This window comes from Mirounga angustirostris, unplaced genomic scaffold (assembly GCF_029215605.1).
Source record: "Mirounga angustirostris isolate CCGP_5_RB_7025 unplaced genomic scaffold, mMirAng1.0.hap1 SCAF_9, whole genome shotgun sequence".
NCBI lineage: Eukaryota > Metazoa > Chordata > Mammalia > Carnivora > Phocidae > Mirounga > Mirounga angustirostris.
In genome coordinates, this window is record NW_026991717.1 from 18,274,547 (window position 1) to 18,296,917 (window position 22,371).

Sequence of the window (22,371 nt, forward strand, 5' to 3'; positions counted from 1 at the left end):
GAATAAAGATCCATTCAAAACATCTCCTATTAACCTTCTAGGAATGCCTAACACAAAGTTATTTTTTAATACTAAAAAAAAACTGTAATTATTCACCTATGGGGAAATTCCATTTTTATAAATGGTTATTGATAAAGTCCAGACAGGTATAAAGGATGATAAGATCATTTGTATTTCCTTCCCAAAGATGACTCAGTAATTTTTTTAGGTTTCACCTCAGTGTGACCCATTTCCCTCTCTGTCTTCTGGATGTTTACCATCCATGGCAATCCAGTGGACACTTGTGCTCAAGATTGCCTCGGCCACTGGGATGTTTTGCTTTAAATGTTTCTCTTGTATAGCTCAGGCCAGGCTGACAAGGAGGCACCCTCTCTATATATAAATGACAGCTTGCAGGAATGAAACAAGGAGAAGCTTGGTTTCATTCTTTTTCCTTTCCTTTGATTTCTTTGTTTCCCATTTTCATTCTTTTCAGTAAATATAATTTAGCTTGAGTAATGCTAAATGCCCAATTGATTTAGGTAAAATTTAATGAAAGTCAATGTTAGTCTTTGGTGCCAGTCCTTTTTTATTCTCAGTCTCCCATAGAAAGTTTTACAAACCTCTCTGGGTAAATTAATGCCTTTTTAAAAAATCTTTGTTCTTAAAGAATATTTGGTCATATTCTTTTCTTGCTTCTACCTCAGGACAGCTTCTGTTTGCTCTTTTTTTTTTTTTTAAAGATTTTATTTATTTATTTGAGAGAGAATGAGAGACAGAGAGCATGAGAAGGAGGAAGGTCAGAGGGAGAAGCAGACTCCCCGCTGAGCAGGGAGCCCGATGCGGGACTCGATCCCGGGACTCCAGGATCATGACCTGAGCCGAAGGCAGTTGCTTTAACCAACTGAGCCACCCAGGTGCCCCTCTGTTTGCTCTTAAAAGAGTAGATTTAGGTTTTTCTCTTAGTATCAAAAAAGTTAAAAAAATCTTTCATTTCCAAATAATTCAGTGCCTATCAGATAACAGTATTTTCAACATGCAATACTTTCTAACTAACTGAACTGACTTAGTAACAAAGAAACATATTTTAAGCGGAGTTGAAGGAAATCTGATTATTTTTTTATGCATGCATGTTTTTTCTCTTGTGTTCCAGATTTGAACTTTCTGTCTCCAATCTCGTTACCCAGAAGTCTCCTGGAGCTGCTGCACTGCCCCCTGGGGCACTGTCACCGGTGTAGTGAGCCCATGTTTACGATTGTCTACCCCAAGCTCTTTCCCTTGAGAGAGACGCCGATGGCAGGGCTGCACCAGGGGTAATCACGCCTAAGTGGGCACCAGGGCTTACACCTGGGCGAGGGGGGGAGGGAGGCCATGCATGAAAGTATTGTTAAGTCAGCAGCTGTCAAGGTGCATAGAACGCTTCCTGAGATACAGCTGAACGAAACAAAAGCACATTTTCAGCATCACGAGAAAACTGGACTTCCCTTTATTACTTTTTTGATCATATGCAGAACAGTTTTATTGTATATACTATTTAGAGTAGCTCATTCTTTGTAGGAGCGTTTTCCTGCTATTCCCCTATTCACAATAGGCTTTAGGCAATAAGGAATGTAAGAACAAAATATTTGTTATATAATGGGACCAGCCCAGCCCTTCTATTTAATTGGCGTGGCTAACTGAAAGTGCATGGCTGAACATCGTGTGTGTGTGTGTGTGTGTGTGTTTCTGTTTTGAATTTCTAACACTTCCAAATGCCATTCTCTTGCCACTCTCTATTTCTTGGCACAGTGCCTTGAATTTGCTAAGAATGTCCACCAAGTAAAAACCCCTATACTGGTAGTTTAAAAAAAGAAAACCAGACAATTAAAATTAGGACATCAAATGAAAAATCCCCCATTGGCACAACCTCAGCATATAGATATTCTAAATTTAGGATTTTCTAAGTTTACATTTTTTAAAGTTAAAAAAAAAACACTCTAACACCTCACTTATCCATCAGTTGGTATTTTGGGTTAGTAACTTTTTCAGATAACTTGTTACTCTATTCAGTGCCAAGAAGCGTTTCCTTTGTAAGCATTTTTATAGCATGAGGAGGGAGCCTGGGTGGGGTGCTGAACCTCTCTGAGCCTCAGGATGGGGCTAGAAGAGCCTGCTGGGTGGGGCCATCGTGAGGATTAGCAGACGGTGAAGGTAAAACCTTGACCTATAATGGGTGTTCAACAAACGGGTAGTTCCTTCTACTGTCTACCCCACTCCCTTGCAAAACTGCGTTTATCTTGTTCCTACCCTGAATAATCCTTTTGTTAGACTTTTCAGTTCCCGTTTCCCCTTTCTGTATTTTTAATGTCTCCTGCTTCGTTGTGCCTGCCCACAAGAAGCCTTCTTCCAAACCTTTCTAAATTTGCTAATTCCAGTCCGAGGTGGTCACATCGCCAAATGTGGTGGAATGCCATTTAGAATAGAGTTAAAAGCACTGAGTCAGCGTCTGAGGGCGTCACTCCACGAATAAAAGGAACAGATGAAATCGGCATGGTGCCTAGCGGTCAGGTGCACACACCCTGACTCCCACTCCTCCACTGGGAGCCCTTGGGCCAGGCACTTAACATCTCTGAGCTTCAGGCTCTCATTAATAAAGTGAGCATAATAATAATGTCTACTTAATAAGGTCGTTGTGAGGCTAAATGAGATCAGTCATGGAAAGAGCCCAGGCATGTAATAAATACTAATATTAACTATTGTAATCTATTTTTTTTTTTAGCTCAGAGGCTTCTTGAAATTTCTTATGTGTGTATGTTTAGCAAATGCTCTTCATATCAGTAAGATACCATCCTAGGATAATCTTATCTAATTCATTAAACCATAGTAAAACCCTTATACATTATTGTATAATTTTCTATTGAAGACGTTTTCTTACTGAAAATATGAAAATGAAGACAATTCCATATGGTCAGGATACTCTATCAGTAGCTGATAAAATTCTGAATACCTATTCAAAAAGTTAGACTCTCTTTTTATCATGGTAATTAATTTGTGAAAATAAAGTAGATCCTTCAAATGAAGTCATTTTTTTGTGTTATCTTTATGTGAAATTTGGGGAATGTATTCAGTATTTGAATATTTTATTTGCTGTTACTTATTTCTCTGCTACAACCTAGAAATTCAGTGTGAATAATCTTATATTGTTTCAGAACATAAATATAATAGTATTAGCTTAATAAAATGAATATATCCAGTACATAGGACTTAGGCAATGCCCGTTTGTTGAGCAAAGCCAGAAGTGCCTGTGTTTATAGCAAAGATGAAATGCCAAGATATAAACATGGCTTTCTGTGGTGAGTTAATGCTAGGGTTGAAATTGAGAGTTTGTGGCTTTCATTTGGTCCACCAGACTTTGTTCCTTCCCATGTTGCTATGGAGATTGTATTAAAAGCATTGACATCAGTTTCTATCATAGTCTTTAAAGTACTTTCTTTTGTAACTGAAAACCAAATACTTGAATTCAGTAGCTTACTGCTGAATATAAAATCAGCATTTTTTAATATCATAAACTCTAAAAGGTCTTGATAATAATATTTTTAAGTTTTATAATATATTCAGTTTAGTTTGCATTGCTTGTCATAAAATAATACATTGTATCAGCCAATATCTAAATTAATGTGGACATCTGGCATTATTTTAAGAGAACATATTGGATATTCTTCTAAAATACCAAGCCCCGTACAAGTGTTAGTTTCAACTTCAATTTAATACAGAGTGCAGTAAAAAGAAATTATAGTATTTTGCCTAAACAGTAAATACCCAAACCTTCAAATATCCGTAACAGAGAAGAATGACTAGTATATTCATGATTTTGAATCCTAATAGTCATGGCAAATGTTCATTCCCCAAACTTACGTTCATTTATTAAAATGGAGAACATTAACATAGAGGGTTATTTATTATTATAACAACGTGTCTGGCATCTCCTCACACAATCATGGTTTACACAAGTTCTGTATTTCCCATTAGGAATTCAGGTTACTCAAGGTTTCTCAGACGTATGCATTCGTTTGCTAGGAATGCTGCAACAAAATGCCACAAAACTGGGTGACTTAAATAATAGGATATCTGTTGTCTCACAGTTCTGGAGGTGAGAAGTCTGAAATCAGCATGTTGGCAGGGCCAGTTCCTTCTGAGGGCTGTTGAGGGAAGGGTCTGTTCCAGGCCTCTCTCCTTGGCTTAGAGATGGCCGTCTTCTCTCTGTGTCTTCACATCATCTTCTCTCTCTGTCTGTCTGTATCTACACCTCCCCCGGTTCTAAGGACACCAGGGATACTGCAGTAGGGCCCAACCTACTGACTCATCCTCAGTTAACTGATTACACCTGCAATGATCCTGACTCCAAATAATGTTACCCTATTACTCTTCTCAGGCTACCATAACAAAATACCATACCTCAGTGGCTCAACCAACAGAAATTCATTCCTAGCAGTTCTGAGGCTGGAAGTCTGAAATCAGGGTGAACGTGGTCAGAGTGTGAAGAGAGCTTTCTTCTTGGTTTGCAGATGGCTGCCCTTTTGCTGCCTCGTGTGGCAGAGAGAGTGTGAACACACACACACAAGCTCTCTGCTGTCTCTCCTTTTTATAAGGGCACTCATCCCATTACCCCTATCCTCATGACCTCCTCTAAATCTAATTATCTCCAGAAGGCCCCAACTCCAAATACCATCACATTGGAGGTTAGGGCTAGAACATACGAATTTGGGAGGATACAGTTCAACCCATTAACAATCTGGTCCAAAAATTCATGTCTTTCTCACATGCAAAATAAATTCATCCCTTCCCAACACCCCCAAAATCCTAACCCATTCCAACATAAACTCATAAGTTCAAAAATCTCATCTCAAAGATCTAAATCAGGTATGGGTAAAACTTGGGTATAATTCATCCCAGAGCAGGACTCCTCTCCAGGTAATGAACCAAGTTATCTGCCACAATATGTAATGTTTGAACAGGCACAGGATAGACATTCCCATTGCAAAAGGGAGAACATCGGAAGGGAGAAAGAGGTAATGAGTTCCAAACAAGTCCAAACCTAGAAGGGCAAATTCCATTAGATTTTTAATGCTTGAGAATCACATTCTTTGGCTAGATGCTCTGTCCTTTGGGCCCACCACAGTGGTGCCTCCTCCCCCCACCCCAGCCTTGGGGGGAGCCCTGCCCTCTAAAACCAAGAAAGTTGCCCCATCCCCGGGCCCATTCTTCCCTTTCCCCGATAGCTCTCTTGCCCCTTTCCTGCTGGGAGAATTCCAGAAGCCTGACAGCCTTTCTTCACTCTGTCCCATCTCTGTCCCCTTCAGTCCAAGCTGTCAGCATTTCTGCTGACATGGTTGATCATGTAAACAGTTGTCCCTTGGTGTTCTCCCCAGAGCAAGCTTTCTCATTATTTATAATATGGATAGGCTGAGAATTTTCCAAATCTTCAAATTCTGCTTCCTTTTTGCATAACAGTTCCCTCAATTTTAGCTCCCTCCTCTACCATTTTACTGTAAGCAGCAAGGAGGAACCAGGCCATTTGCTTTTGCTTAGAAATCTCCTCAGCTAAACATCCAGTTCATTGCTTACAAGTTCTGCTTTCCATCCAGCAGAGCACAATTCGGTCAAGTCCTGTGTGCTTTATAACGAGAGTCATCTTTCAGTTTCTAATAACACACTCCCCTTTTTGCCCAAGACTTCAGCAAACGCACCTTCAACACAGCGTTCTGGTGATGACAATGTATGTATTCTCTAGGACAGTAGATGCTCTGTCTACAGCTCCCCTTTCCTTTGTGAGCCTCACCAGATACTCTTTAATATCTGCATTTCTACCAACAGTTTCTTCAAGGCAGGATAGGCTTTGTCTACCATGCAGCTCAGAATTCTTCCACCCTCTACCCGTTACCCAATTTCGAAGCCACTTCTAGATTTTTAAGTATTTGTTACAGCAGCTTCTCACTTCCCAATAGCTATATCTGTATTAGTTAAGGGTTGTCCAGAAAAACAGAACCTATATCTATATCTGTATATATAGAGATCAATTGATTTTAAGGAATTGACTCACACAGTTGTGGGGGCTGGCAAATCCAAAACCATAGGGCAGGCTGGCAGGCCGGAAATTCAGGAGTTGATGTTGTGATCTTGAGTCCAAATTCTGCAGGGCATGGGCTTGAAACTCAAGCAGGTCACTGTCTTAAAGAAAAGTCCTTCTACCTCTTTACTTTGTCCTTAAGGTCTTCAACTGATTGGGTGAGGCCCACCCACAATATGGAGAAGAATCTGCTTTATTCAAAGCCTACTGAATTAAATGTTAATCACATCTAAACACTACTTTGGCAACGGCATCTAGATTGGTGTTTGACCAAACAACCGAGCACGATGGCCCAGCCAAGTTGACAACTAAAATGAATCATCATAGACCTTCAAAGGGTTTCATTTAAATCTCCAGAATGTTTTGGGACAGGAATACAAATGGCCCCAGAATCCCAGTGGTTCTTCACATACCACTGGGGGAAGGTTTAGCTGTAGCAGATACTACAGTGCACACTCAGATAGTGGTGCCATCGCATCTCTGCTTTTGTACTTTGATGCTAGAATGGAAAGAACTTCCTGCCCTTAGGGGTCAGGAGATCCAGCTTGGAAGCTGAGCTGTGTTATTTCTCTAAGTACTATAAGATAGGCCTGTTATTAGATGGAATCATAAAAAAAATTTTTTTAAATAAAATTTAAAAACTTGAAAACAAGATTAGATCATAGCAATCATGTGCCTTGGCACTTACATGTGGTTCAACCTAATATCATCTCCATTCTATAGGGGCTGGAGGGAGGTGGGACTGAGGCCCAGGAATATTAGAACCTGGGCCAAGGTCTCATAGCAGAGCTGGAATTTGAACCCTAGCAGTGTTGCCTCAAATCTGTGTTTCAGATGCTATGCTGCAGTTAGCTACTAATTGAATCACCATATAGCATGAAGAAATGTTGAAGTGGTACTCAAATACAAAATGAAGATATGCTCTAGTATTCTGAACAAGATAACTTTTGAAAGATGGGTGTGTGTGCACTAAGAGGTCCAGCAGGATATATATCTAACTCTTAACTATGGTTGTCTTGGGTGGGAGGAATGTGGGGTTATAGGGTAGTCAGGGGGGACTTTAATTTTCAGTTCTATATACTATAGAATCATTTGAATATTGTTAGAGAGGGTATATTTTTACAAATACACAAAACCAACGATTTGAAAAATATATCTAGATAGATTTTTAAAAAAATCTTTGGCTTAAAACTTTATACAGGTTAAAGAAGAAAAGTTTCTTTAGCAAAAATTTTTCAGTTTAGTTAAAAATGTTTTTTAGGGGCGCTTGGGTGGCTTAGTTGGTTAAGCATCGGACTCTTGATGTTGGCTCAGGTCATGATCTCAGGATGGTGAGATTGAGCCCCGAGTCAGGCTCCGCGTGGGGCGTGGAGCCTGCTTAAGATTCTCTCTCTCCCTCTGCCCCTGCATCCCCCACCTCCCTTTCTTTAAAAAAAAAAAAAAAAAAGTTTTAAACAGGTTGCATAGTGTGATCCAATGTTTGTCAAATAGGGGTATGAATATATATATACTATATATAGTAAAACGTGCTTTCAGTGTAAGTGGTTTCATTTTAGTAGAATTGAGTTTTTACAACAAACTGGTATTGCTTTAGAAATTAAAAATATGTTTAATTATTAAAACATTAGTAGACTGGGGGCGCCTGGGTGGCTCAGTTGGTTAAGCGACTGCCTTCAGCTCAGGTCATGATCCTGGAGTCCCGGGATCGAGTCCCGCATCGGGCTCCCTGCTCGGTAGAGAGTCTGCTTCTCCCTGTGACCCTCCTTCCTCTCATGTTCTCTGTCTCTCATTGTCTCTCTCGCAAATAAATAAAATCTAAAGAAAAAAAAAAAATTTAAAAAAAAAAAAAAAACATTAGTAGACTGGTGGTTTCGTTTTTATTTTTATTTTTTGGGTGGGGACAAAGTGTATCTATTCAATTCATACATTATCATTAAAGCAAAATTAGAAAATACAATTTTGCAAAAGGAAACTATTTCAAATGGAAGTACTACCACTAGAAATGACCATTGGCAATATTTTAGGTTAAAGTAGAATCTCTCTAAATTGACTTCTTAACTAAGAATCCATTGAATCAGATGATTGGTACTCTCTATACTGTGGGGTTTTTCTGTTTTTTTGGTTTTTTTTTTTTTTTGCTTGTGGTAAGAACATTTAAGCATGAGATCTACCCTCCTAACAAATTTCCAAGGGCACAGTACAATATTATTCAACTATAGGCACTCCATTCCACAGCAGCATTCTAGAACTTGTTCAGTTTGCATAACTGAAACTGGACAGCTCCCATTTCTTCCTCCCCCCAGCCCTTGACAACCCCCATTCTACTCTCTGCTTCTATGAGTTTTGCTTTTTTAGATACCTCATATAAGTGAAATCCTGTCCTTCAGTAGCTGGCTTATTGCACTGAGCCAACATCCTGCAGGTCTGTCCCTGTCGTTGCCTAGGCCAGGACATCCTTCTTTTTTTAAGCCTAAATAATACTCCATTGTATATTTATATCCATGAAGACGTTGTCTTACACTTAAGTTGTTTTCATACCTTGAATACTGTGAATAATACCATAATGAACATGGGTGTGCAGGTATTTCTTTGAGACTCTGATTTCAGTTCTTCTGGTTATGTACTGAGAAGTAGGATTTCTGGATCATATGATAGTTCTATTTTAATTTTCTGAGAAACTGCCATACAATTTTCCATAGCAGCTGCACCATTTTACACTCCCACCAAGAGTATACACAAGATTCCAGTTTCTCTACATCTTTTCCAACACTTGTTATTTTTTGTTTGTTTGTTTTTTTGGTTGTTTTTTTGTTTTTATAATAGACATCCTAATAGGTATGAGGTGAGATCTTGTGGTTTTGATTTGTATTTCCCTGATGATTAGTGATGTTGAGCACCTTTTCATATACCTGTTGGCCGTTTGTATGTCTTTGGAGAAATGTCTGTGTAAGTCCTTTGCCCATTTTTAAATCAGAAATTTGTTTTTTGCTATTGAGTTATAGAAGTTTCTTACATTTTAGATATGAACCCATTATCAAATGTGGGGCCATTAAATATTTTTCCCTATTTCCTAAGTTGCTTTTTCCTTTTGTTGATTGTGTCCTTTGCTATGCAGAAGCTTTTCAGTTTGATGTAGTCCCCCTTGCCTATTTTTATGTTTGTTGCTGTGCTTTTGGTGTCCTATCCAAGAAATCATTGCCAAGTCCAATATCAAGGAGATTTCCCCTTATTTATACCACATTTCTTCTAGGAGTTTTATCATTTCAGGTCTTGCATATGTCTTTGGTCCATTTTGAGTTGATCTTTTTATGTACAGTGTAGGATAAAGATCCAGTTTCATTCTTTTGCATGTGGGTGTCCAGTTTCCCACCACCATTTGTTGAAGAGACTGTCCCTTTCCCATTGTGTGTTCTTGGCTTCCTTGTGAAAGATCCGTTGACAGTGTATGTGTGGGTTTATTTCTGGGCTCTGTGTCCTGTTCCCTTTGTCTGTGTATATGTCTTTACGCCGATACCATACTGTTTTGATTACTGAAGCTTTGTAAAATATTTTGAAGTCAGGAAGTGAGATGCCTCCAGCCTTGTTCTTTCTCAAGATTTGTTTGGCTATTTGGGATCTTTTGTTGGTTCCCCATGAATTTTAGAATTTTTTTTCTATTCCTGTTTAAAAAATGTCATTGGAGTTACTTCCAAATAGCTCAGAATAACTCACCCACTCGTTTATTAATTTGTCCAGTCAGTCAGCAGATACGCAATGAACCTCCCCTGCAAGCAGGTAGGTAGGTAATGACACCGTGGCTTCAGTCCGCTGCTTTCAAGCTCAGAGTTAGAGTTCAGTTTTCTTCAGGAATTCTCCTTGGTCTTTTAGGCCAGAGTGATGACATGAGAGAGCCAGATGCCTGGGTGACTGTTGCGCCTTGGGATAGAGGCCTGTTTGTGAGAGGCATGTAGAACTCTTTGTCTTATGGCTTCCCTCTGTCTTTAGGAACAACTTAGCATTCCCTCCTCCCACGTACTATAGTTTATCTGTAAATAATCTCTTCAGATTCTTATATGGTCAAATCGCTTATGAGATGTTTCTCATTTCCTTACCCTTGCTTTTTATGGCTATTACTTTCTAATGTGAAACAATTAACATCAGTAATACTGACATTATTTGCTCACTTGTGTTTGGGATTTCTGTGTTTCTCTCAGCTTCCAGAAGTCTTCACTGGCACTCTCTTAAGGTGACTTATGAAATTTTGCACAGGCAAAATATTCTTCAAGAAAGGAAGTAAATTGTTCTTAACTGTTTTTTCCTCCTTGTATCACTCAACAATTATGTATTGACTATGTGCCAAACTCAGTACTAGGTCCTGGGGATTCAGCTATGACCAAACCAACTGATACTTCTTTCCCCATACATATTTCACCCCTAACGTTCTAGGGCATGGACCCATCAAGTAAAGAAGCCAATATGTAATATGTAAGCCTCTAGTTCTGCACACAGGATCTTCCCATGAGAGGCAGTCACTGTTAACATAAATATAACAAGCAGTTACATATATGTAACAAGTTACAAATGTAACAAGCACTGTTAACACAAATGTAAATATGTCGTAAGATGATTCTCCCTTAAGTTAATATGTGCGCAGCCTTGGGATGTCATCTGATAAATTCTGTCTAATAAGTATTATTTTTCTTCTGGCTTGAATTTCTGTATGAGTCAAGGCTATGCTTTTTGTTTCTAATCAGGAAACACGTTTGCAAAGAAAATACCATATTTCTTATGATATTTTGGGCTCCAGTATGTGCCAACCACATTATGATTTTTTTTTTTTTAAGAATAGTGGTATTTCTGTATTTTAAAACTAAGCTGAAATGCTCTTTTTCCTGCCTTGCCTATAAATAAGTTCAGAGATTCTAAAGCAACAAATGTCATGGCTGATGTTCTTTGTAGAATTTACTAGCATCTTTTTCCTAACTATAGAGTTTATTGCTTAGCTCAGAATTTCTCCCCTAAAACTATCATGTCTGTGGTGCCACAGCTCTGGAATTTTAAAGGATCAAACCAGCACACATCCATCCTTAAGGCAGTAGATTTGGTGTACTTGTAACAACTTAGATCATTAATGCAACAATCAGTACAATGGGTTGTTAGATGAATCTCCCAAAAGTAGGTAAGAACACAGAGTTGGGATTTTTTTATAGCACAAATATTACACCTCCACGTTACCCACCCTACTCCCTTGAGCATCGTAAGGAGTTAATGATGCCAGTGGGCATGATGCTTCAGTAAGTTAAAAACAAAAAAAAACATCTTTATGGAGTTGGATTCTTTTGCTTAGAACCTTTTTTTTTTTAAAACTCAGTGGCGTGAAATATATTGCTTCTCTGAATGATTTTCACATAAATATTTTTTTAAAAAAACAAGGAGAGTTAAGTTTGATTAGATGATCCTCAAAAATCCACTTACCATTTAAGATCATTTTGTGTCTGAGTTTCATTTCATTTGTGATGTATACAAATATATACCTTCTGGTATAGCAAATTATCTGAAATAGGGTTCTAACCAACTTTAATTTTTTTAAATTAAGGTAATACAATGTATCTAATGACTTAAAATTTATATAGTTTCCTGAATTGGGGAAATCTCAACAGTGTTGCTTGCCTTTTCATTTTCTTATGAGTGTAATTTGTAAAGCAGAAGGTTTTAATTTTGATTGAGTCAAATTTTCCATTTTAATTTTATATTTAGTGCTTTTTGTGTCCTAAGTAATCTTTACTTACCCCAAGATCATAAGGATGCTCCCTATTCCATTCCATTGATCTGTGTCTGTCTCTTAGTGCCAAACTGTTGATTCTGTAGTTATATGTTAGGCCTTAATATCAGATAAAGTGATATTTCTACTTTATTTTTCTCTTTCCAGATTGTATCAACTATTCTAGGGCCTCTGCATTTCCATATACATTTTAGAATAAGCTTATCTTTGTCTCAAAAAAAGACCCTTGTGCTGGATTTTGAAAAGAACTGCATTCAATCTATAGATCACCTTGGAGAGAATTAACATCTTTGCTATGTTGATTCTGCCAGTGTATAAATACTATGACTCTCCATTTATTTAGGTACTCTTTTATTTCTCCCATCAGTATTTAATAATTTTCAGCACTCAGGTCCTTAAATGTTCTGTTAAATTTACACCCAAATATTTCACTTTCTTTGTGAGTATAAATGATATTACTATATTTTTAAATTCCAACTTCTATGTGTTCTTTATTAGTATGTGGAAATGTGATTTATTTTTGTGTTTTGATCTAATGTGCCTGCAACGTTGTTGAACTTGCTTAAGAGTCTAGGAGTATTTTTTGTAGATCCCTTGTATTTTCTATGTAGACAATCATATCATGCCATCTGAAAGTAGAAATAGTTTTACTTCTCCCCCTTCCAGTCTGTATGCCTTTTAATTCTTTTTCTTGCCTTATTGCAGTGGTTAAAACTTCAAGTACTACGTTGCTTAAGGTGGTGAAAGTAGACATTACTTTAAAGTGTGATGTTAACAGTAGGATTTTTTTTGTAGATTCTAATTATCAAACTGAGAAAGATTCCCCTCTGTTCCTAGTTTGCTGAGACCTTTTATCATGAATGGATGTTGTATTTTGTCAAATGCTTTTTCTGAGTCCACTGATATCATACACATTTTTTTTCCATTCACCTGTTGAAATGGTGGATGAAATTGATTTTCAAATATTAAACAGCCTTACATACCCAGAATAACTCCCATTTGATCATGGTGTGTAGTTCTGTTTCTACATTTCTGTATTAATTTAGTTGAGGATTACTTTGTTGAGGTTTTTTGTATCTATGTTCATGAGAGATATGGTCTGTAGTTTTCTGGATTTGTACTCTTTGGCTTTAGAGTCAAAATAATACTGGCCTCATAAAATGAGTTGGGAAGTGTGCCTCCTCTTCTATTTTTCTGCAAGAGATTCTGTAAAAATTCCTCTTAGCTCTTCTTTAAATGTTTGATAGAATTCTCCAGTGGAAATTTCTTTTTTTAATTACAAAGTCAGTTTCTTTAATAGTTATAAGACTATTCAGGCTGGATATTTCATCTCGGTTGAGTGTTGGTAGTTTGTAGTTTTCAAGGAATTCATGTATTCTTCCACAAATTTATGACTATGAAGTTGTTCATAATATGCTCATATTTTTAATGGCTTCAGGATCTATACTGATATCACCTGTTTTATTTCTTATACTAAGAGAGTCTTTCCTCTGTTTATCTTTGTCAGTCTTGCTGAAGATGTATCAATTTTATTGATCTTCTTAATCCTAGTGAAATTTTCAGTTTCATTGATTTCTTTATTATTTCTTCCTTCTGCTTGCTTTGGGTTTACTTTGCCTTTTTGGGGGGGTGGGGGTTAGAGTAGAAGCTCAGATTATTCATTTGAGACCTTTCCTTCTTTTTAACAAGCATTTAAGCACTCTAAGTTTCTCTCTCAGCACTGCTTTACTATGTCTTAAAATTTTTAATATGTTGTATTTTCATTTTCATTCAGTTCATGTAAATTTTTATATCCTTTGAGACTGCCTCTTTAATCCATGGGAAAGTAGTCATTTGACCCATGGGTCAGAGAAGGTCAAAGAACTGTGTTATTTTATTTCCACATTTGGAGATTTTCCTGTTGTCTTTTTGTTATGGATTTCTAATTTGATTCCATTATGGACAGAGAACATGCTCTGTGATTTTTACTTACTTTCGACTTCCTTCATAACTTGTTCTTCATTCTCTGACTTCCTGATGGAAGCTCAGGTTATTGATTTTAGAGCTTCCTTTCTAATAGATGTGTTTCATGTGCTATGAGCTTCCCTTTAATACTGCTTCTGCTGCATCCCACAATTTTTTGATCAGTTGTATTTCATTTTCATTCAGTTCAAAATATTTTTTTAAAGATTCTTTATTTTATTTTTTTGAGAGAGAGACTGCACACAAGCTGGGGGAGGGGCAGAGGCAGAGGGAGAGAGAGAATCTTAAGCAGACTGCACGGGGCTCAATCCCATGACCCTGAGACCATGGCCTGAGCCGAAATTAAGAGTTGGACACTTAACCAACTGAGCCACCCAAGTACCCCTCAGTTCAAAATATTTTAATTTCTCTGGAGACTTGTTCTTTCACCCATGTATTATTTAGAATTTAATTGTTTAATTTTCAAATATTTGGGGATTTTCCACCTGTCTTTCTATTACTGATTTCTAGTTTAATTCCAGTAGTGCTCTGGTAACAGAGTTTGTATGATTTTCTTTAAAATTTTTATGCTGTGATTTTATGTCCTAGAATGTGGTCTGTCTTGCTGAATAATGTTACACAGGAGCTTGAGAAGAATGTGTATTTCTCTGTTGTTGGATAGAGTATCTATAAATGTCAGGTCCGGTTGATTAACGATATTGAGTTCAACTGTATTTTCTCTTATTTTCTGCTTTCTGGATCTACCAGTTACTTAAAGAGGGGTGTTGAAATCTCCAGCTCTAATAGTGGGTTTGCCTCTTTCTTCTTAGAGTTCTATCATTTTGTGCTTCAGATGTTTTGATGCTGTTATTAGATTCATACACATTGCACATTGTTATGTCCTTTTGGAGAATTACCACCGGTATCATGATGTCATGCCCCTCCTTATATCTGATACTTTTTCTTGTCCTGAAGTTCACTTCATCCGAAATGGATATAGCTATTCCATCTTTCTTTTGATTAGTGTTAACATGCTTTATCTTCCCCCTCCCTTTACTCTTAACCTGTCCACATCTATATGTCTGAAGTGGGTTTCTTGTCCACAGCATATAGTTGGGTCTCATTTTTTCATCCACTGATATAGTCTCTGTCTTTTAATTGGTATAGTTAGACAATTTAAATTTAAAGTGATTATTGATTTAGTTGGATTAATTCTACTATGTTTATAATTGTTTTCTATTTTTTATATTTGTTCTTCATTTCCCACCCACCCCCCCATTTTCTGCCCACTCTGGTTTTAATTGAGCATTTTACATGATTCCATTTTATCTCCTCTCTTAGCATACCAATTATACTCCTTTTTCAAAAATGTATAGTTGTTTCCATAGAGTTTGCAATATATATTTTTTCACTAAAGCCCATCTTCAGAGGACACTATATTATTCAATGTGTAGTACAGGTGTCTTGTAACAGAACATTCCACATTCCTCCCTGTAATCCTTTATGAAATTGCTGTCGTTCATGTCACTATCCATCTGCGGTACTCATACTATACGTTGCTACCCTTATTACTTTAAGCAAATTATACTTTAGATCAATTGAAAATTAGAAAAAGAAAGTATTTTATGTTACCTTTATTCCTTCTCCAGTAGGCTTCCTGGTTTTTTTTAGATCTAAGTTCTGACCTATATCATTTTCCTCCTCACTGAAGAACTCTTTCCAACCTTTCTTGCAGGGCAAATCTGCCTGGTAATGAATTTTCCTCAGTTTTATCATTTTGTCTGAAAAACTCTTTATACTCCTTTACTTTTGAAGGATAATTTTACTGGGTATAGAATTCTAAGGTAGTGATTTTTTTTTTCCTTTGAGCACACTAAATATTTTACTCCACTCTTTTCTTGCTTGCATGCTCTCTAGTAAGTCCACTGTAGTTCATACACTTGTTCTTCTATAGGTATAGGTTGTTTTTTTTTCTCCCTCTGATTTTTTGAAAATGTCCTTTTTCTTTTTTTCTAGTTTGAATATGATATGCCTATGTGTTGTTTTGAGGTTGTTTTGTTTTTGATATTTATCCTGCTCAGTGCTGTTACACTACTGGATCTGTTACTAATTTTATAAAGTTCTTCACCATTACTACTTCAAGTTTCTTTTCCTTTCTGTCCTTTTCCTTCTGGTATGCTAATTATGCATATGTTGCACTTTTAGAAATTGTCCCCAAGATCTTGGATTTTCTGTTCTACTTTTCAAAATTCTCTGTCTGTTAATACCAACATCTGTGTCATACCTGGCTCTGGTTCTGAAGTTTTGTCTATTCAACATGTGCTTTTTCTTGCCTTATGTCATGTCTGTAATTTTTTGTTGAAAGAGAGACATGTTGTATTGGATAAAAAGAACTGAGGTAAATAGTTATTTTCGTGTGAAATTTTATATTAATCAGGCTAGGAGTTGGGCTGTGTCTCACATTTGCTGAAGGTGTAGGTGCCAGAGGCTTCAAATGCAAGTTCTTTTAAGGTGTCCTTGTTTTAGTCTCCTCACTTGACTTTGGGCTGCCCTGTGCACTCCTCAGACAGTCAGCATGTTGCAGGTGTTTTATCTGTAATCCACTGTTCTTATGCTGGGAACCATTGCTCCAGTGCTAAGGTGTGAGGTAAGGAAGCATTCTGAAACTTTATGACTATATCTCAGTATTTTAGTGGGCCTGTATATCTGGGCTGTAACTTTCACAAGTCTCTCTCATGTTTCATAGCTTGCTTTTCCCCCTTAGGTGATATGGGTAGACTAGAGGGGGCTGGAGTAGGAACAGTGCCCTTCTCCAGCTGGGACAAGGCTCTGATAAACTCTTTTCCTCTGGAGAGCAGTCCTTTGTTCTGGACGATGCTCTGGGCATATTACACAGTAACTACTTCTTCCCTCCTCCTGACTGAGCTGCGAAGGTTTTTTTTTTTTTTTTTTTTTTTTTTACCATGACAGCCTATAGGGTTTCTGTAGGTAAAACCCAAGAATGTGTGGGACAATGCTAAGATTGCAGCCCCAGTACTGTCTGATTCCCAGGCTAGCCCACATTTAGCCTCCATCAGTTCTAGTGTGTTCTGTCCAGGTGAGCAAATCTCAGCTGTGACTCTCCAGATTCACCTGTCTCTCCAGACTTTGAGGTTGCTCTTTGCCCTACACCCTCAACTCCCTGGTGGCTGAAAGGAAAGCTGTTGATTTTCAATTTGTTCAGCTTGTTCTTGTATGAACAGGAGTGACGACTTTTACACTCTTTATCAGGGATGAAACCTCATGTGTCCTCTGTATAATTTTAGTCCTTTCCAAATTGTTGAAGTATGTTTTATAGCCAAGGATACAGTCTATCCCGGTGAATGTCCCATGGACATTTTTGGGGGGTGGGAAAGTGTATTCTGCTGTTGTTGGGCGGAGTGTTCTATATACATCAATTAGATTCTTTTGTTCAATTGAGTTGTTTGGTTTTTCTGTACCTTTGCTGATTTTCTGTCTGCTAGTTCTGCCAGTTGCTAAGAGTGGGATGTTGAAGTATCCACTCTAATTGTGGATTTGTCTATTTCTCCTTTCAGTGCTCTTATTTTTTAAACAGCTTTAATGAGATGATTCACATGTCATACTGTTTAAAGTGTACAATTCAGCAGTTTTTACTATATTCATGGATATGTGCAGCCAGCAGCACAGTCCATTTTTTTTTTTTAAAGATTTTATTTATTCATTTGAGAGACAATGAGATAGCATGAGAGGGGGGAAGGTCAGAGGGAGAAGCAGACTCCCTGCCGAGCAGGGAGCCGGATGCGGGACTCGATCCCGGGACTTGAGGATCATGACCCGAGCCGAAGGCAGTCGCTTAACCAACTGAGCCACCCAGGCGCCCAGCACAGTCCATTTTAAAATATTTTTCTCACCCTATAAAAAACCTTGTATGCTCAAGCTATCACTCTCAATCCCCCCATACCCAGCATGAAGCAAGTACTTACTTTGCCTCTAGAGATTTCTCTGTCCTGGTCCTTTGGCTAGGGGGAAAAGGCTTTTCTTGGAGATTTTTTTTTTTTTAACCTGTGCTGTTGGTGGTTCTGGGTTTCTACAAGCATCCTATCTAGCTTATCAGGGAGGCAGTAAGAAAACCTAGGGAACTCACCACTGCTGTGTTGCCCCTCAAGTCCCAAGGTCCCTAAGCTGTCCACCTTTTATCTATTCTTCAGAGCCTTCCTATACTTGTTTGTTGTGTTATGGCCAGTTTATTGTGTTTTAATGTAAGAGGAAGGACCTGGAAGAGCTGGACTACTCCATCTTGGCAGAACCAAAAGTCCCCACCCAAATACATTTTGCCCCGAAAATCCAAAGGGACCCACAGTGTGTATCTGTTGCTTCATAGTGCAGTTTCAGATGTCACTCTTCTGAAACTTTACCAATGCAGCAGACACCTGACCTTTCAGAGGATTTGGAGGATTTCTCTCTCACCTCTAGTAGGCATGTGTCATACTAAGTATCAAGTGTGTGTGCCACTTCCCCTCATCTATACATACTTTTGTGTCTTGGTGAAGGAAATGCCTTCCTCGCTCTCCCAAAGATTTTCAGGAGGTGGCTGAGCAAGCTGCACCACATTGGATCCACTTCAAAGTTCCCATTTCTCTAAATCTTTGATCTCTTCCCTCTAGAGTGTGCAGTGGGAGTTTCAGCATCGCTGTCCCCTTGCCTGTAGGCCTTTACCGACTCAGGACTTCTGTCAACCGTAACAGGTGCTCAGGCTAACACGTTAAATCCTGAGGCATATGTGAACACTCTCGTTGGCCTGATCCAACCTTAGATTTAGTCTTGCTGGCTAATTTACTTAGAATCCATTTGCATGCTTGCTCTCCAGGCTCCTGCTAATAAAATTTGGCAAGATCCTGCCACTTCTTGGTGTATATTCTCTCCCCCAGTAGCAGGCCTTGCAATGAATTCTCTGGATCGTGCTGGGATTTTACACCTTTTGTGGCCCTAGAGACAGTGACTGTTGGTGGTGGGCTCTGAAGAGAATAGGCATTTCCTTTTTAGGTGAACACCCCAGATGAAGTCAATGAGATATTGTTATGCAAGGAAATGCTTGTTGTGTCAGAAGGTAAGAAAGGCTATTTCTGATGTGAAGAAATGTTTAGAGATATTAGAATTTCAAGGTTCTTAGCTTTGTGTCTGGACAGAGCTGTCAATTTCAAGTCTCAAGGTCCTACCCCTTCCCAGCCAGCACCTTTACCTTAGTATAAGAGACTCCACATAAAGGTACTCTTGCCCAGATGGCATGGGTTCTGCACGCTGTATGTTCAGGCTTCAGACATGTCTGTTGCATAGCTTCACAAAATAATTCCTTTAGAGCCACCACAGAAATGTTGACTCTCTACCTATGGCTTGAGTTGAGAGTTCAAGCCACTGTGCTTAATTGGGGGTGGGGATGGAGATGGGGGCGGGGAGCGATCATCTCATTAGCCGTCAGCAGAAACCATCTCATGCACAATCTCTGAATTCACTCTGATGCCGTAACAATCAAGTACCACAGCCGCTTGACCTCCCAGCGCCTTACCCTCCCTTGGCAGTCTGCTTAAGTGATACTTTGAGTGTTCGTGATGCCACACCATACTGCATGCTAGCAGTGTCCCATTTTTCCCCAGTAAGAAGGCCATTCATGCACTGACCAACCCAATTCCAGAATTCCATCTGGATGGACTGTTTTCTTAGGCCCCTTCTTGTAACACTTACTAAATCAGTTGGGAAACTGGCTGGAAAACACACATTAGCTGGGATTTTGAAGAGAAAAGAATGGAGAGGGACTATTTGCAGAAGCTGAGGCAGGATTCAGAGCACCCACAAGGATGATAAAGCCCCTGGAAACTTACAACAGTAAAAAGCTTTACCATCCTTATCCTCTAGGCCTGAAGGACAAGGGGCTCTGGAGGCTGCTGAGAACCAGAGCCAACAGAAGGACTGCCCAGTAGGAGCTGTAGTCAGAGAAGTAGAGATGGAGTACAAATTCTCAATCTTTCCACAAAAGCAAAGAGAAAACCAGCAAAAATGGTCACAATCAAATTTTCCAGAACTCTGGAAATTAACAAAAGCCTTAAACAGCAATCTGGCATGCATTTACTCAAGAAGAGTGGTGAAATCTCAGAACAGAGACCTTTGTGTTATGATAAGCTCTCATAGCCCCATCTTGTAGTCTTAACCTTGAAAAGTCAGAATCTGCAATCACAGGTAAAACCAGTCTTCTGGCAGCAACTGAAAAGGGGCAGAAGGGGGCTAGGGCTTCTTCAAAGGTCCATGGCCAGAGAGCACTGTCCTTGTCCTATCTGGTGGTTCACTGACAGCCTATCTTTATTTGACTTCAGTCAAAGCTCACCAGTGTAAAAAGCCTCTTCTCTGAGGGTGTTTGTCAAAAATTGTCAAACCAATTATAGGCAACTGCTTCACATCACAGCTGCCGGAGGCAGTGAAGAACTGTTGGGGCCAAAAATAGACTAACCATAAAGCTGAAAAGGGGAATTGGGGAAATGAGGGTTCTGTAGGGGCTTTAAGAAGCACTAACATATCCCTGGGAGTCTGGGTGGCCATATGCATGCATACGGGGGTGAGCATGCTCAGGGAAAAGCCAGGAAGGCCCTGAGCTCTTGCTGATGTTGCGGCCCTTTGCAGGCAGGAAGGCAGGGTGGGCACCACCCAGCTGGGTACTGAAGTGTTACTGGAGCCATACAAGAAGGGCCACCCAGGGGAGTGTTATCCTCCCAGCCAAACCTAGCTGGAAGCCAGCTGGTAAGGGAATCCAGGATTGACCCAGAAATATAAGACAAAAGTATCCACAGAGGTAGGGCTAGCTCTTGCCTTGAAGGCATTTATCAATCAAGATGAAAATGGTAGCAAAGCTTCTTTTGGAAGACTGTCAGAGCGAGCCCAGGGAAAAGTAAATCAAAACCCACAGAGAAACAAAATGCCCAGTGGTTGCCAGAGACTTGGTGGGGAGCGGGTTGAGGAGGGGGGGTGGCAATTGGCTGCAAATGACAACAAGGGACTTTGGGGAATAAAAAATATTTCCTATCTTGATTTTGGTGTTAAATAATTGCATATTTTTCAAATCTCATTCAACTGTGTACTTAAAGCAGGTGAATTTTCTTGTATGTTTGTAATGTTAATATACCTCAATTAACTAGACTTTAAAAAGAGGAAGAAAAGAAAAATATTCAGCTTTTCTCTCTTCCTGCCCTTCATCCTCTGCTGACCTAATCTGGTCAAAAACCAGCCATTAGGCTGCTTTCCTGATAGGATCTGTAGAGGTGACCTTCTTGGGCAACAGAGAAAGGCAAAGACTGGATTAAGGGGTGGGGAAACAGAAGACAATCAGCACAGGAGGTCTTGTGGAAAACAACAGTAAACTATTTTCTCCTCGCCAGAGGATAGGACTTCTGGTGGGAAAACCAGGCCTCTCGTAGCTGGAGCTGTCCAGAGTGGGTCAGAGGGCTCATGACTTGTATGGAAAGGTGCCAAATGGGAGTTTGAGATGGGATTCCTCCGCTATCTGGGAAGAAGACCCTCAAATTCTCTTACTGGATTCTGAAATTACCTCTACAAACAATCCTGTGCTGGATAAAGTCCTTAAAATCATGTTGTTGTTGTTTTTTAAGTTCTTCAATAATATTAAGTGTTCTAGCTAAATTGGTGATGTTTTCTGTGATGTGATTTTTAATAATGTTATTTCAAATTCTATTATTGCATTGTTGGTTCTAATAAGCAGAATTCAGACCATAACATGGAAAAAGCTTATTTTTTTTCCTTAGCTGCCCACTTGGGGGATATTATGTCATTTGAAAACCGCTAACAAAATGAGTCCACGCATACCTCACCTGATTCCAGCGCTCAATTTTAAAAGGAAATTTACATTTCTGTGGTGTACTTTTTTTTGGCCACGCTTAATCCTTTAACAAAGAAAAAGACTGCCTCTAATGGAAAGAATCGGGAGACTGGAACCGCGGCCTCACAGTGTTCTCTCCCTTTTCTCCCCTTCCAGGAGGACACCAGTTAGTTTTGTGGCTTACTGCTGCTCCGCCCAGTGCCTGCAGACGTTTGACCTACTGAGTTGATAAACACTCAAGAGCCTCAGGAGTTTTGCCAACTTGACACTGCAGTTGCCTGCATATCGCACACTGTTTGTGTGGCAGAGGGACGGGACAGTCCAGCCTAGCGGAACAGGCCCTCACATCCTGTCCTGTCGAGGGCGGGGGGCGGGGGGGGGACTGCAGAACTCTCTGGAAATGTCATGAGTGAGCTTCAGAGCTGACATGCCTTCCCCCTTCCCCCCCCAAGTTGGAATATATCCTCCCACAAATTAAGGACCCTTTGTCTTCTGTGTTTTTCTTTTCATGTGAGTGTGTCTCATAAGCAAACTATTAAGTGTGATGTGCCTCCCCAAATCTTGAAAGCCAAGTTTCTGTTTCCTGAAGAACTCTAATTTGATAACAGAGCCAAATTAACTTTTGAACACATATACCTTCAAGATACTTTTATTCTTTTCCTCTCTTTTTTTTATCCAAGGAATTATTTCCCCCAGAGATTATCC

General features: G+C 39.2%; 1 protein-coding gene across 5 annotated transcripts in view; it reads left to right on the forward strand.

Moving 5' to 3' along the window:
- Positions 1–22,144, forward strand: part of LRRC28 (leucine rich repeat containing 28) — a 166,342-nt gene extending 144,198 nt beyond the window's left edge. For all 5 annotated transcript variants that reach the window (XM_064569970.1, XM_064569972.1, XM_064569968.1 and 2 more), the window contains 2 exons: positions 1,133–1,292; positions 21,823–22,144. In XM_064569970.1, coding sequence (XP_064426040.1) covers positions 1,133–1,292; positions 21,823–21,895 — 233 coding nt within the window. In that variant the 3' untranslated portion in view covers positions 21,896–22,144. The remainder of the gene's footprint in view (positions 1–1,132; positions 1,293–21,822) is intronic.
- Positions 22,145–22,371: the final 227 nt, after the last annotated feature.